The 15,314-nt window shown below is 42.1% G+C and overlaps 2 protein-coding genes across 6 annotated transcripts; one reads left to right on the forward strand and one right to left on the reverse strand.

The window, feature by feature from the left end:
* nfe2l2a (nuclear factor, erythroid 2-like 2a) lies at positions 1 to 7,514 on the forward strand. 3 transcript variants are annotated; one of them, XM_042068977.1, is made up of 5 exons: positions 1 to 187; positions 4,655 to 4,915; positions 5,231 to 5,323; positions 5,452 to 5,622; positions 5,835 to 7,514. In XM_042068977.1, exons 1-5 carry the CDS (start codon positions 146 to 148, stop codon positions 7,068 to 7,070), a joined length of 1,803 nt encoding a protein of 600 aa, XP_041924911.1. In that variant the 5' UTR covers positions 1 to 145; the 3' UTR covers positions 7,071 to 7,514. The 3 variants fall into 3 exon arrangements, with proteins under 3 accessions (XP_041924911.1, XP_041924912.1, XP_041924910.1); XM_042068978.1 differs by having other exon boundaries at positions 5,231 to 5,314; positions 5,832 to 7,514; XM_042068976.1 differs by having other exon boundaries at positions 2 to 187; positions 5,832 to 7,514.
* A 2,270-nt stretch (positions 7,515 to 9,784) lies between these two features.
* On the reverse strand, positions 9,785 to 14,273 carry hnrnpa3 (heterogeneous nuclear ribonucleoprotein A3). 3 transcript variants are annotated; one of them, XM_042084153.1, is made up of 11 exons: positions 14,199 to 14,273; positions 13,017 to 13,139; positions 12,512 to 12,658; positions 12,212 to 12,422; positions 12,037 to 12,126; positions 11,852 to 11,923; positions 11,667 to 11,738; positions 11,455 to 11,586; positions 10,807 to 10,932; positions 10,648 to 10,719; positions 9,785 to 10,557 (listed from the first exon to the last, which is right to left on the reverse strand). In XM_042084153.1, the coding sequence occupies exons 1-10, from the start codon at positions 14,202 to 14,204 to the stop codon at positions 10,664 to 10,666; spliced, it is 1,035 nt and encodes a 344-aa protein (XP_041940087.1). In that variant the 5' UTR covers positions 14,205 to 14,273; the 3' UTR covers positions 9,785 to 10,557; positions 10,648 to 10,663. The 3 variants fall into 3 exon arrangements, with proteins under 3 accessions (XP_041940087.1, XP_041940086.1, XP_041940085.1); XM_042084152.1 differs by lacking the exon at positions 14,199 to 14,273 and adding an exon at positions 14,128 to 14,196; XM_042084151.1 differs by lacking the exon at positions 14,199 to 14,273 and adding an exon at positions 13,498 to 13,674.
* Positions 14,274 to 15,314: the final 1,041 nt, after the last annotated feature.

Consider the following 15,314-nt stretch of genomic DNA (forward strand, 5'->3'; position numbering starts at 1 on the left):
GCTGTATTCTTCATATCTACAGCGTCTGGGCAAGGGGTGGTGACAGCGTGCTACATCCCAGTGTTTTCGGTCTCAAAGAAGGAATACAAAACATACGTGCTTTATTGGGAGATTCAACACTAAGGAGGCATTGTATCTCGCCAAAATGATGGAGATTGAATTGCCCAAATTAAACTCAAGTCAACAGGTAAATGAACGTGTTAACTTAACGTTACATGTTGGCTGTAACATCTCTTGTTCACCTTTCCTGGAGGAGTCGTTGCCTTAAAGTGGGGACGACTTAACTTTGTAAAGACATTCAGCAACAGTTATCGTATATTGTGTGGTTGAATTCAAAATGAAGTAAGCTCGTATTTTGGGTTTCCATATGTTTTTTGCGTAACTTATGTGATCGATAACGACAGCGGACAAGTTTAGCCAGCTCGCCGTGTCATGCAGCCTTTTGGAATATAAATCAATGGTCTATATCCATGTGTTTCATTTGAAGTAGCTTGTCGGTCGACCTTTGAAAATTTGTAGTAGGTTGGTTGTCTGTTTGTCTCATTAAAGGAACACGTTATATGAACTAATAGTTTAATCAATTAAAATACACAATATGGTTAGGGAGGCGTTTCCAACGCTTCCGAGCCTGCGCCTCTTACGCACTCCGAAAATTCTGCAAAGTCATTGAAGACGGGTTGTCCTATCCAAAAACAACTAAGCAGATAATCATGTAAATGTAAAAATACGGACAATTTTTTGGAAGTATTGGTCGTCTGTGTTGTGTATGGTGTTAGGGAGAACTGAAAGTCGAAAATGTCAAGAAACGAATACATTTTTGCTCATTGCGCTCTGCTTGCTGTTGGCCGTCTAGAGTCCCCTGTAATGCACCGGGAGCCCTAGCGTGTGATGCTTCGTGAAGATGGCATCAGTAGCCTACCTTTGCTCTATACAGTTGATTGCACAATCGTCGCCCCATCCAGGAATGTTTTTTTCTTTACGACGAGATTGTGTTGTGAAGAGTGCGACCATACAGATATTAAATTGGTCTCTTCAAAAGTGGCGTATTTGTGTCCACGTGTGGTCACATTGAGGTTATGTAAGAATTCAGTACCAACTATAGCCCTAGGCTAACGGTAGGCCTATACAACAGCTGTAACTGAGAGGCTTAGTTATGGTACATTGTTGTGAAGAATGTATAGATGCAAACTGGTCATGTATTCATCAGTGAAGATATAAAGTTCAATTCAAGAGAAATGCCTGAGATGAAGATACAGGCAGTTCCAATAAATTGATGAACCTGCTAAGTGCTTATATCATATAACACAATGTTGAATATGCTACATAAAGTGCTGCCATCACATAGTAATTGTAAACCAACTGGCCTCTTCCCTGATCCTCCACACTCGCCCCCATGCCATGAGAGACAATGGAAAGACAATGAAGAGGCTTGATAGACTGGTTTTTGCACGTGCCAGTGCCATGTTCAACTTTTTATCTAGAAAGTAGATTTAATATAAAGGCTCATGTGCCTCTCTGTTATACCGACACCCAAACACATGCACACAACGTTTACTGTCAATACACTTGACTGAAAGTATTTTTTGTCACAATAAAGGAAACAAGGCTGTCAGTAAATGGCATTCTGGCATATGCATACTGGCATTGTCCTCTCTTCAAGGAAATCAGGGCTTTATTTGTATTAGCTTGTTTCCTCATTTGTCCAGAGCCTACACTGACGTCTTTTGAACAAAGGACAGGTAGTCTGTCTTTAAGACCCTAGTTTTTGTAGGTTAACTTTTTGTAGGTTAACATTGTGTACATTATAATATTCACATAATTAATGTCAAAACACAAACAATGAAATACAGCATAATGATATTTAAGGATGTGACCTGAAATATGGAAGGAAAATTCTGAGATGGGTTTATTTTATTGACATGGATAATTTTGTGAAAAGTGCCTATAGGCCAATTGATGAACACACTTTTAGAAGTCAGTTTTTCTTAAAAGACTACATCTGGTCAGTCTTACATCATATTCCCCTAAAAAAATGGCCTCCATACTGTTTGTGGGGGACCCTTAGGGTGGGTTTCCTACAGCACCCTGGGCAGCTCAACATTGGCATCAGCTAAATCTTCAACGACATTTGCCAGTAGTGGTTGTAATGACACATTAAACACAGTCATATACATATTTATGTAGTCACAAGACAACAAAGACGTTTAGAAACTTTTAACAGTTTAAAGCCAGTAGAAGAGCGTGGCATATAGTAATGGAAGAGGACTTAGGCCAGTGATATGTGTCAGTATAGTAGTATATTATGCATCATATATTTTAACTGGTGCAGACCAATTAAAATTCCTGACTAAAAATCCTGATTTAGCATTTAGTGTAATGTTGTTTTTGTGAAATGTATCCATTTATACTAATTTGGGTATTTCCACAGCCCAAGTTATAATGTTCTATTCACAAGGTTAAAAAGTTGTGTAAAGTGGTTGAATATACAGAAACCTAGGTGACCTGTTGAAAAACACTAGGCAGGCATATCGTGCAAGACTTCAATTTGTTGAAGTTGTTGTTTAGACGTTTCATCATCCCTCCCACACCTCTAATCTAGGGCTGGAAAAGGGACCTGACTCACCCAAGATTAATGATCAGTCAAGTGGGCCGGTGTAAACTAACAACGTTATACACTCTTGCTTTCAAAAGCTAACACTGACTAAATAAGTCTGTACAAAAGTCGCATGATGTCATTAATAGATAGTAATATCTATATTGGCCCAATGTTTAATAGTTGAACTATACTGCTCAAAAAAATGTAGGGAACACTTCAATCATACACTGGATCGGTACTCTGACACTGTTTGGTTCTGAGCACAAGTAAAACTTTTGAAGCGAGTGTTTTATTTTGCAAGAACTGTCAGACATTCTGTGAAAGTAGTTTGAGAATGGAGAAAAGGGTGGAAGGTTTCAAAAAATGTGTTTTAACAATTGTGGAAAACTGTAAGTGTCCCCTTAATTTTTTTAACAGTATATTATGTTCAATAGTTGAACTATAAAACTATACGTTTTATGGACGTAAACAACCAGCTATTAGGGACCACATGTCTAGGAAACAAACTGTTGGAAATATCAGAGCAGTTGATAATTAGGCTACTAATTGATTTCCTGCTTAAATGAATAATATGGACATACCCTGCAAAAGTTAATGTTGAGTCGTTGTTTTTGGGCAGAAGTTAAACCACAACTTCCCGTACCACCATTGGCACACTTCTGCTTTGTAAACTATCCCTTCCTGTCTGCATTTCTACATTTCATCATGTGATTTGTGGCCTGCAAGCAAAGGCAGCCTTTTATTGGTCAGATCAAGTTGTGGAAAAAAAATCACATGATAGGATGTTTCCTTTTGACCCAGTATACTGGCTTTATGCAACACTTTGAGACTCTTACGCAAAAAAATCCCCCCACTGTAAATAATCTCAGTGAAATGGATGTTGGTGGCTCAGGGGAAAGACTAACTGTTTATCTCTTGACATTCTTCTTTTAATAGGCCGCTAATAGCAGTTGGCACGAAGTCAAAGGGGTGGGGAGTTGGGTTTTATAACCACCCAAGATTTTAACTTTCAATAATTTTAATGCAGTTTATGATAGACCAGAGACAAAAGCTTGACAGAGCGCCAACTGTTCCACAGTCAAGGTCGCCCAAGTCCACAAGTTTTTGACCACAGTAGTAGTAAAGATATGTTATCTCTACGTAGCTATTTATCAAACCTGCTGAGCAGGTTATAATATTGTTGGCAGGGCTCAAATCTTTTTCGTTTCAGTGCAGTGGCGTGGGGAGTTTTTAAAACCTCGTCCAACCGGCCATTCATTAAATATTAACATTACTTGAGTGTTTGGCGAGCACACTGTAAGGAGAAATACAGAGCCTCCTTCCATTACTGACTGATAATTAATACTGTGTACTAAAGGTGGTTTAAACCTTTGAAGCTTGCCCTATAAAATACACAAATCTTAACACAGATCTCTAGGGATCGAGCTCTCTAGTGATTGAGCGGAGTAGAACTACGACTATAGTGTTTACTTTGTACAGTCATTACTAGGTTCAAACATAGTTATTAATTGATTATGAAACTTGATATTACACATAGGTTATTACTTGATTACGATGATTTCTGATGGTTTTGTGTTAGTGCTATGTCAATGTCAGTGACATTTCAGAAAGGCAACTAAAACTGAAAAGCATATATTGACAAAAAGTAGCAATATTTCCGACGCATACACAATGTCTTTTTTTGGCCTTTTTACCCTCATCTCTGTGTTAAGAGAGATAGCTCAAGATTTTCAATAATACTTCTTTAAAAAAATAACACACCCTCAGTCTGTGGGTGGGGACTTGACACATGGGACAAAAAGGAGAAGTGCATCAATTATTCATGGAGTCGTCTTCATTACATCCCAGATTACATTGTGTTGGGTTTGGAGAAGCCAGGGCAGCAGTCCCCTGGGACAGGGTGTGGCAGCACTGGGGTCCAGTAGCCTGGAACCTCAGAGCCTCCTGCCTGAGTCCCACAAAACACACACACACACACACACACACACACACACACACACACACACACACACAGACACAGTCCCACTGATCTCCTCTCTCTCTCCCCCCCTCCTCCAGGACATGGACATGATCGACATCCTGTGGAAGCAGGACATAGATCTGGGGGCGGGCCGCGAGGTCTTCGACGTCAGCTACCGGCAGAAGGAGCACGAGCTGCAGAAGCAGCGCGCGCTGGAGGAGGAGAAGCGGCAGCAGATGCTCCTGGAGCAGGAGAAAGCCCTGCTGGCCCAGCTGCAGCTCGACGAGGAGACGGGCGAGTTCGTCCCCCGCGCCGTGCCCAGCAGACAGCCACAGCCTGCCACAGACACGCCCTCAGAGGTCAGTCTAGTTCACACACATACACACACAAACACACTCAGGGCCTCGGAGCTCCTCCCTCTTCTCACCAGGTAGCTAGGTAACCATCATGCAGCAATTAAGAGGCCACAGGTGGCTCGGTGGGCTGATGGGGTTTAGTTGCAGCTCGACAGATCATTGAGACATGAGCAAACACATTCTCTCTTTAGAGCTGCTAGCTATACACTGACTGTCTTTTGATCTCCCTGATAATCTATCTGAAAGCTGGAAAGTTAAACACGAGCGTGTGCAGTCAGTGCAGTGTTTGAAATGGCGTTTTGTCTTGCTTGTTTGTAGAATGTTGGCTTCACTGTGGATGGAGAGGCCATGTCCTTCGATGAGTGCATGGAACTGTTAGCACAGACATTCCCGCTGGTCGAGGCAAGTGAGGTGAGAGTAAATCACCAGCGACAGAGCTCACTTTGTGTTAAAGTCAAACATGGATTCAACTTCTCCTTAAATCTTGTTATTTCCTCATGGACCTCAAAATACTAAAACTATTTTCTATGATTTTACAGACTGCCTCCCCTTGCTTGGGCACCTCCACACCACCCACAGACAACAGTCAACTCCTGATGGCTCCAGAGCAGCCACCTCTTGTCCAGACTCCACTGCTGCCCCCCACACAGAAAACATGGCCGGATCTAGACCAGGCCTGGATGGAGCTGCTCTCCATCCCTGAACTAGAGGTAGAGAGGGTGGGAGTTGGACTTATCCCACCAAACTGGTTTAGGGTTACAAAAGCAATAGCATATTTCTCAGAACAAGTCTTCATATTATTCTTAGTATTAAATTCAAACTGTAATGATATTGTTACATGTAGTGATGTCTTACTTTGGTTGTATTGATTACAAGATGAATGTTACAGAGTCTAACCTCTGTTTTTCACTCCTTGCAGCAATGCCTGAACATGCAAATGCAGGAGCCTAGTAATTACTTGAGCACAAATCCAGTTCCCGAGGCGCAGGACCCGAGCTATGGCCTCTTCATGCCAGGGCTCCCAGATGCCGTGGTCACCCAGCCCAAGTGCCCGCCTGAGTTCATGGGCAACTTTGAGGTCAGCTTCCCTGGCGCCGCCACCGGCCCGGCCAACCTCCTGAGTCAGATGTCACTCAAAGCCCCCGACACCGCGGTCAGTGCCAGCCCAGATGAGTTCTGTGATATATATTACCCCGACCTGCTGAGCACATCCAAAGCTACAGAGACCCCCGAGCCCTGCAGCACAGTGGGCGGAGTCTGCCAGGTCATAGAAACCCCAAGCAGCTCACCTCTCGAACCTTTAGACGTGCGGGAATTCTCAGCTGGAGATCCCATCATGAGCAAGAGTGAGATGATCATGGAATTCCCAGATTCCGACTCTGGCTTGTCCCTGGATGCCAGCCCCAACATAAGCTCTCCGGAGAAGTCTATGTTTGGGGACGGCTCGCTGGGCTTCAGCGACTCAGACATGGACGACTCGGACAGCGGCCCAGGAAGTGAGTCCGACTACTCGGAGATGTTCTCCTTGCCCTTTAGCACCACCAGTCCCTCAGGCACCACCACCACCACCAATACCCCGATGAGCCAGCGAAAGAACCGGAACCCCAAGCATGCCAAAACCCACCTGGCGGAAGCAAGCGTCCACGGCAAGCCGCCCTTCACCAAGGACAAAGCCAAGAGGCGCTCGGAGTCTCGGCTGTCCCGCGACGAGCAGCGGGCCAAGGCCCTCCAGATCCCCTTCACCGTGGACATGATCATCAACCTGCCCGTGGACGACTTCAACGAGATGATGTCCAAGCACCAGCTCAACGAGCCCCAGCTGGCCCTGGTCCGCGACATCCGCCGCCGCGGCAAGAACAAGGTGGCGGCGCAGAACTGCCGCAAGCGCAAGATGCAGAACATCGTGGGGCTGGAGTGCGACCTGGACTCGCTGAAGGAGGAGCGGGAGCGGCTGCTGCGCGAGAAGACGGAGAACAACAGCAGCCTGCGGCAGATGAAGCAGCAGCTCAACGCCCTCTACCTGGAGGTGTTCAGCCTGCTGCAGGACGAGCAGGGCAGGCCCTACTCCCCTGCCGACTACTCGCTGCAGCAGACCTCCGACGGGAACGTCTTCCTGGTCCCCAGGGTCAAAAAGACACTCATCAAGAGTGATGGCTAGCACTTACTTGCCCTCCTTCCCCCTCCACCAAATCTCTTCTTTTCCCTTTCTTGCGGTACTGCATTACTCTAGCTATGTACTATGCAAAGATAACTTTATAGTTGAAATTTTGCTTACGCGTAAAAATACCAAACAGAAAAAAAATAGCAGAACTATTATATAGTTTTTGCTTATTCTACTCTTAATATTTTTAATATCTATTGTTGTTTTTTACTTCTTTATATTTCTCCCCTTAAGATTCTTTTATCTGTATGGTTTGTAAATACATTTATACTTTGTTTGCTATTGGAATATGACTCTGTACTGTATATACCACATTTTAGTATGCTAATAATTTTGTTGCAATCACTGGCACTTAAGTCTGTTTTATATCTTAATTTACAGTTCTATGGCAATTTTATCTCTGTGCTTTATAAAAAATAAACTATTCAGTTAATCAGGCTACATTTTTGTCAATGCTGTTATAAGTGAATGTGAATTTGATCAAGGGCCATTGGAAAGCTTGCCTGAAATACCCTATTGAACACACACACACACACACACACACACCATAGTTCAGACCATTTATGTCTTGAATACAGTGACACCAGGCTTTGACACTGATTAGTGTTCTGTAGGAGCAGTTCAGGTTTAGTTGGTCAGTAATGCTTTTGAAACAGTTGAATTGTGCTCATGGACTGACTTAAAACATGTTTAAAAAAAATATGTTAATACTTCAGTGTAAGCTGTTTTTTTTCATGTGTGATGGCTTAGACTGCTCTAAATCTATGAGGTATTTCTGAAATGAAGCTTGACATGGCATTACGCAACAGCAGTTCATTGTTTGGACGCACCTCGTGTGAAACATGCATGACGACTTCGCAAAGCTCCACTGACAAAACACTTTAGAAAAGCAAAAGACCTGCACATTGTAGTGTTTGCACGCTCACCCACAAACATTACCTTTGAACACCCAGCCCATTTTCCCTTTCACAATGCCTGCCCTCTACACAGATATACAGAGTACAGAGGCAAGCAGTGCAGTTAAGGTAGCTCAAATGCTTTCTTCTTCTCCTGTACCTTTCCAGTGCTATGAATCACTGCTTTTACGAACAGGGCGGACAAGTTAAGCCACAAACTTCATTTGGAATAATTTTAGAGATGCTAATCACAAAAGAAGGCTGTTACATGACAAAAGCAAACAAACTGGCATTAAACAAGTTCTACCACTCATACTGTCATATGTTACAAAAACATGATGTGGTCGGACACGTAGAATGAGAGTATTATTTAAATAACATTGTGGTTTAGGCTTTCACAAATCTAATCACTCGGTGTGTGGGATATGAGGCACGCACTGCCTCGTGACCCCTATGGAAATTGTTACCCAATGACCTTCGACCCTGTAGGGAGGCATGTTTCAAGATACTATAGAGCATAACAAAAACAACCACGACGTATGGGACTGCACATCCCATGTAGGTGCTCACAGCAAGAAACCACTCTATTGTTGGAAGAATACTTTATTAATAAATAGGCAGTCTATAAAAGGAACAAAAAAACACTTTGTAAAACTGTGAACGCTGTAGGCTAATACTATTAAAAGGACTTACAGTAGAACATCCTGAAATAGGGCCACTACTCATTTAAGTCAGCAGACATGCACTCATTTATGTTTTCCTGCTCTAATATTCTTGCAAAGCCATATAAGCCAAGGAGCAGTAGTATGTGCTATTTACTGTACATATAAACCAATGAAAACCATACCTTCATATCTCATCCCAGCATTAGCTGCCTTTTTTAAGTCCTAGTATTGTTTAACAAATGTGTATGTGCATTTACATTTTCTGACATGATGATCTTTGATACATACTTGTTAACCATTCTGTATTGGTTTAAAAGCCAGTAAAATCCATCTGGCCAGCCTCATTGTGCCAAACATGTTATACATTACCATCTTTCTTCCCCAGTTGAAGTGTCTGAAATAGATTAGTGTATAACAGGGTAATTCATGACCGCACATACACTGTGAAAAACACTCATCCTTACCCAGTCAGTACCTTCTGATGTAAGGGGTTGAAATGCTTCCTTTTCCCCAAATCTGAAAATCAAGCAAAGTAGTTACTCTTACCTTGTTCTTAGACATTGCTCCATCTTCTTTTAATCTGCACTGTTACTGACAGTGTGAACCCTCAGTCATTGCACTCCCATCACTGGCTCTCCATCTAGGCCTACAACACTGACACACTACTTGAGTCTCAGAAAAATCCAGGGACTTACTAGCTTCTCCTCCAGCGGCTGTCTCTTGAAGGTACCACTAGCTCTCGAAAGAAGATGCTGGCTATTGGAACACTGCACAGCTTCTTCAGAAGGTGTAGTTGTGGACGCTGGGCGTATTTCTGCCTCCTCTGTTCTGTAAGAACTCGCTGACTGGACCACTGCTCTGGGCTGGACAATGTCATCCCTCAACACACTGTTTTATGCTTGCCTATAGTCAGTATGATGCCACTTGGGGGATGGGGAGAGGTCTCTTCTTGCCGACTGGAATATCAACATTTTAATACGTCTTCGACCTACCATTGGACTAACGAAAGGTCCTGTTCCATAGGTTTCAGAACTTTGAGCATACTGTATATACACACACACAACAATAACTCTACACTTGCATTGGAGAAAAGAAAATACCCATTTTATGTCCATCTGCCTCAGACCCAATGACGCACTACACTACATAATAGCATTTACTACACAACTTTATTCATCTGGTGTTCCACTTTCCAAAATATGTTAACAATCTAGAATTCTGTTGTGTACAAGTTGTGTAAAAACACATGCCCTCCAGTTTGTGGTGGTCTAAACTGCATACACTATCTCTTCATACAACGAGGGATAGACAACATACTGTACACTTATAATACAAAAACACACTTGACACTGACAAGCAAAATCACCAGTGGTTAAAACTCAACACAAAGTCTTTAAAATAATATAAAATAAAGTTAAAACTGACACTCCCTAGCCTTTACTTCATCAGTCATTTTAAATAACAAAGGAAAGGCCACAGAATGGTTTTGTCTACAGGAAACAATTTCAACACTATTTCAAAAGCTGACGGCACATTTACTCAAAACAGTTTTGTATTTTTTTTTTCTTGTTTCAATTCCTTAAACCACTAGCACAAATCACACGGGATTTAATCAGTTGCACAAAGGAAAAAATGTATATTCATTCCGTGGGTGGGGGAATCTAGCATCAAAGATGATGAAAGGAATGTTGACACTGTTTCTGTTGTCACTAGCTACACTCTTGCACTGTAGCTAGGGTGTAAGGGTCTTGTCAAAAGGTGTCTCCAATTAACGCTGCAGTAACTTTTTTTTTTTTCCTTTTCTGACTATGGATCCTGGCTCCTCCAGTGTCCTTTTACTGCGCTCAGATGACTGTCTCAATGTAACCTGCCGCTTTCCTGACAACTCCTTTGCTCATCTGCTCCCCTGCTAAGAACTGAAGCCTGTTGAATGGATACAGGATAGAATATATTGTTATTCTACAATTGCACATCTTCAGTCTGCACAACTGGTTGCAGATGAACTGAACTTACCACTGATTAGTGAGAGTTAATATCGCCGAGAGCCATAGCCACCACTGCCGCCGCCACCGCCACCATAGCCACCTAAAAAGGAACCAAAGACATTACTACATGGGGACCAAAAGACCTTTGTGTTTTGTAAGTGCTGTATTGTCAGAAGAGATTCTTTACCAGCATAGGGTCCACCCGAATTTCTTCCACCAAAGTTATTTCCCTTCATGGGTCCATAGTTGGACTGCTGGCCACCATAGTTCCCAAAGTCATTATAATTTCCACCTCCTCCACCACCAAAGTTCCCTACAAAACAAGGAGACCAGCAAAAATAGATATTTACCTAGGCTCAATACATAATTTATAATCCATAATTTATTCCCTAAACCCTCGCCTTATCTCTTGAAACGGAGTAGAAATCTTGAAGAACCTGCTCGTCTTATCACACAAACAGATGCTGCAGGTTTTGCCAGACATTTGCTTAGATAGCTTTGCTACTGGCTTATTTTTCAACTTTCATCCAAAATAACTGGAGCCTACTCACTCATGCGTATTTTTTTCTTAAAAGCATGTTGCAACAAATTCAACTGCATACTGCTTGGCATTTACATTAGAATAAAGTAATCTAACAGATTGCGACGTATCCTCATTAGCCTCCATTAGTTTACCACTTCACCCAACACCTTTATTTGAAAACCAATCAGGACACCCCTACCATCAAAATGAGAACATGTAAAGTGGAAGGATAGGGCGAAGAGGAGAAATGGGATTCACGCTCACATTAATATTGACAAGAAAAAATGATGTGTCAACTTGCAGCAACAATACCTCCAAAGTTTCCTCCATCATTGTAGTTATCATATCCTCCAAATCCTCCTCCATGGTTGCCATAGCCTGGACTGCCGCCATATCCCCCCCGACCCCCTCCATAGCCTGGGCCGCCACCACCATAGTTTGGACCTGTGGGACAAAATTATTAACATTACACAAAAGGGATACTGAAGAAAACATCTGAAAGATGGCTCCTTTCGCAAACATACCATCTCCTCCAAACCCATTGTAGCCATCACCTCCATAGCCTCCTCGGCCGCCACCACCACCACCGTAACCTCCTGCAAGTTAAAATGTTGATATTTGAAGGTGAAAATATCAATAAACACAATGACAACTGCCCCCCCCCCCCCACACACACACACAAACTGAATTCACTGAGAGTAATACCTACCTCGGCCAAAGTTACCCCCTCCAAAGTTACCTCCACGGCCCATGAAGTTACCACCACCACCACCACCTCTGTCTAGCAAAACAAGTTGAATAGTAATGAGCCCAATCCCATACACCTACTTTGTAGTACTATATAGAATAATAGCATTTTGGAGTACAACATAGCTTAAGGAATATTTTACTTACTTCTTTGGTTATTGGATGCTTGCATTTCCTGTTTGGGCAGTGCTTTCCTGACCTCACAGTTGTGGCTGTTTATTGTGTGATATTTTTGTGCTGAAAATCAAAATAGAATATTTAGCATCAAGTGGTTAACAAACAAAACAACTTTGTGCTGCTGTTCCATTGCAAATGACCTTACCGACAATTTTGTCCACAGTGTCGTGGTCATCGAAAGTAACAAAACAAAATCCTCTCTTCTTGCCAGTTGGACGGTCTTCCATGACATCTATGCTCTCAATCTTCCCATAGCGCTCAAAGTATTCCCTTATGTGATACTCCTCTGTGTCTTCTTTGATCCCACCAACAAAAATCTTTTTCACGGTGAGATGAGCTCCTGGTTTTGAAGAGTCCTGAAGCAAGAATATGAAGTTTAATAAAAAACCTGACAACATTTAACTTCTGACATACATTAACTTGACAGAAGTGCAAAGGATAATACCTCTCTAGACACAGCTCTTTTGGGTTCCACCACACGCCCATCCACCTTGTGAGGTCGTGCCCCCATTGCAGCATCCACCTCTGAAACACAGGAGTACGTGACAAACCCAAAGCCTCTGGAGCGCTTATTGGCTGGGTCTCGCATGACCTGAAAGGCACAAGTGGTAAAAAAAAAAAAGACCAGCTAGGTTGTTGAAAGATTCATTTGTGTTTGAATGACAGACTAGACTCACATCATCATTACAAATTATTTAGTCTCATTTCAACCACGTTCAAAATCAGTGAAAAAAGTGATTGAGACCACAAAATCAATCCCTCAGAGTTCTCAACCCTTGCATTTAACTGTATGATTGCCTACAATGATACTATGATACTGCCATACATTTTAAAATATGGTTTAATAATATTGAGTGGGCCTATAAACTGTCTATCATACACATACAGTTATATTATTAGAGATTACTTTTTACCATGCCCTTAGATTGCGGAGGAATCTAAGCACATACCACACAATCTGTAAGCTTCCCCCATTGCTCAAAATGTGCTCTCAGGCTGTCTTCTGTCGTTTCAAAACTGAGGCCTCCGATGAATAGCTTTCTGAGCTGCTCAGGCTCCTTGCTGTCGTGACCCTGTTAAAATCAGCCCAGTAACACAAAGATCAGATAAAACCATAATAAATAAATAAATAGACATTCAAATGCACATTTTGCATTTCAAATGAACATTTTGAATATTGCCGTTAGGCATAAAAAACCTGAAGAACCAGTGTCTCTGTCAATTCCTACCGGTTCGCCCAACTACATTGTAAGCGCATAAATATGTGCTGGTCTGAATGGCGTATCCGTATGTGGGGGTAAGCTGTCATTTCCCCTGAATATAATACCAGAGAATGTCTAATAAGACGGGCTCTGGTAATACTAAATGAGACAAGTGTTGCAACTATGTATGTACCAACACAGTACTGTACAGATTCTACGAATTATTTACCTGGCCACATGTTATACAAAAAAAAAAAAAAACATGACAGCTCACATTAAAGACCTTGACATGCCGTATCGAGAACATTCTGTCGAGCTAATGTCTATGGCTATTCCCGCTGCGCCATTTTAGGTCTTTCCTTCGACTCCATATTGTTATAGTTGAATAACATTTATAAGTAGTTAGCATGAGTGATGTTCTACGCAAACATAAGAACGATAGAAATGAAAAAAATTATTTCAACAAGCTTCTCGCAGCGGATCCATAATTAAAAAACACTGATGCAGCACGCACAAAATGCTCTTGGCTCTAGTGCTAATCACATTCAGCTCGCGCCTATTGCATTCGCTTGCTAGGTTGACATTGTAGTCATGAACTAGCTTTACTAGAAGTACTAGTTTACTAGGAGACTCAACGTGACATGTTCTAGGAGCAATTAGAACTACAACTACCAACAAGAAGCATGAAGGTAGGTTAGTAATCTCCTACCAACGAATGTCTATCTAACGGTAGTAATATAGCTAGGAAGCTAGCACTAATAGCATGCCTGGAATGAAAATGCTGTGCACAGCTAGCTCATACTACTGAACCGATAAGTATTAAATTGAACACTGAGAGGTATGTCTAATTGGTCCAGACCAAATATGACCGTTGAATATCGCTAGTCTGCACAGTTGTTCTTGAACACAGCATCAATAAATGCACTTCACCTCCATATCACCACACCGGTAACTCTTCTCGCCGCTATGTCAGAAACAAGGCAGGAATCGATGATGGAAGATAAAAAAGGGAAAGATTCTGCTTTCCAGACTCGACTAGTCAAACGAAGAACGACTATAATCATGACATTGCCTGGACTCTAAATCGTGCATGTGTGAATTGTATACGTTTTGCATTATGTATTTCGTTGTGGGACTATGTGGATTTCTATTTAAATATGTACATTTAATGTAGACAAAGAACTGAAATGGATAGAAATGCCCGGAACCGGTATCAGACGCTCACATTGAACAGGAGAATGGCCTCAGTCACTATAGGTGGAAAGTAACGAATTACATTTACTCACGTTACTGTATTGAGCAGTTTTTTTTTGTATTTTTTAAGTAGTTTTTAAAATTTGTAATTTTATTTTTACTTGATTACGTTTTGAGTGAAGTATTGTACTTAAGTAGGCTACGTAAGTTAAGACTAACGAAAACCTTGTGGAAGGGGAAAAATCCAGCCAGGAACTACAGTGACAATGATCAGCATGTGGCCTACCATTGGACATGAATCGCCAAGTCTTTCTAAAAGATATGGAGGCGGATCACGAGATAGGGTAGGCTACCCAGAGAATGTCTAATAAGGGGATTACTGTTCACTGCAAAGCGAGCAATGATGAGCATGATTTTTCACATAGATCTCCGTTTCCCGAGGTCACCGACATCGAGTAGGCTGCTGTGGTACAAAAAATCCCCGACAACAATCAGTTTTACCTAGCTCGAGTATCTGCAGCAAGCCGTTAAGTCAGCCAGGCAGCTACAGCGCTACACCCTGGGGCCATGAACTTGGGGGCTCACGAACATGCCCCCAGAGTGTAGCGCTGCAGCTGCCTAGCTGCTTTAGCTCCTGGCTGCAGCAACTTGAGCTAGGTAAAACGGATTGTTTCGGGGGATTTTTCGTACCAAGTAACTAAGTAAGTTTTACTTAAAGTACATTTCAAATGAACTACTTTTCTTTTACTTGAGTACTTTTTCAGATTGGTAATTTAACTTGTAGCCTACTTGAGTAATACATATTGGTACTTTTACTTGAGTACAATATTTTAGTACTTTTTCCACCTCTGG

Source organism: Alosa sapidissima, chromosome 2 (genome assembly GCF_018492685.1).
Source record: "Alosa sapidissima isolate fAloSap1 chromosome 2, fAloSap1.pri, whole genome shotgun sequence".
NCBI lineage: Eukaryota > Metazoa > Chordata > Actinopteri > Clupeiformes > Clupeidae > Alosa > Alosa sapidissima.

Coding starts and splice junctions, on each gene's coding strand:
- hnrnpa3 (XM_042084151.1), bottom strand. CDS start 13,575: ATGTTCTCGATACGGCATGTCAAGGTCTTTAATGTGAGCTGTCATGTT. Junction 12,659..13,016: donor GGAAGCTTACAGATTGTGTG/GTATGTGCTTAG, acceptor TGTGCCTTTCAG/GTCATGCGAGACCCAGCCAA. Junction 11,587..11,666: donor CAATGGGTTTGGAGGAGATG/GTATGTTTGCGA, acceptor TTTGTCCCACAG/GTCCAAACTATGGTGGTGGC.
- nfe2l2a (XM_042068976.1), top strand. CDS start 146: ATGATGGAGATTGAATTGCCCAAATTAAACTCAAGTCAACAG. Junction 188..4,654: donor AATTAAACTCAAGTCAACAG/GTAAATGAACGT, acceptor CCCCTCCTCCAG/GACATGGACATGATCGACAT. Junction 5,623..5,831: donor TCTCCATCCCTGAACTAGAG/GTAGAGAGGGTG, acceptor CACTCCTTGCAG/CAATGCCTGAACATGCAAAT.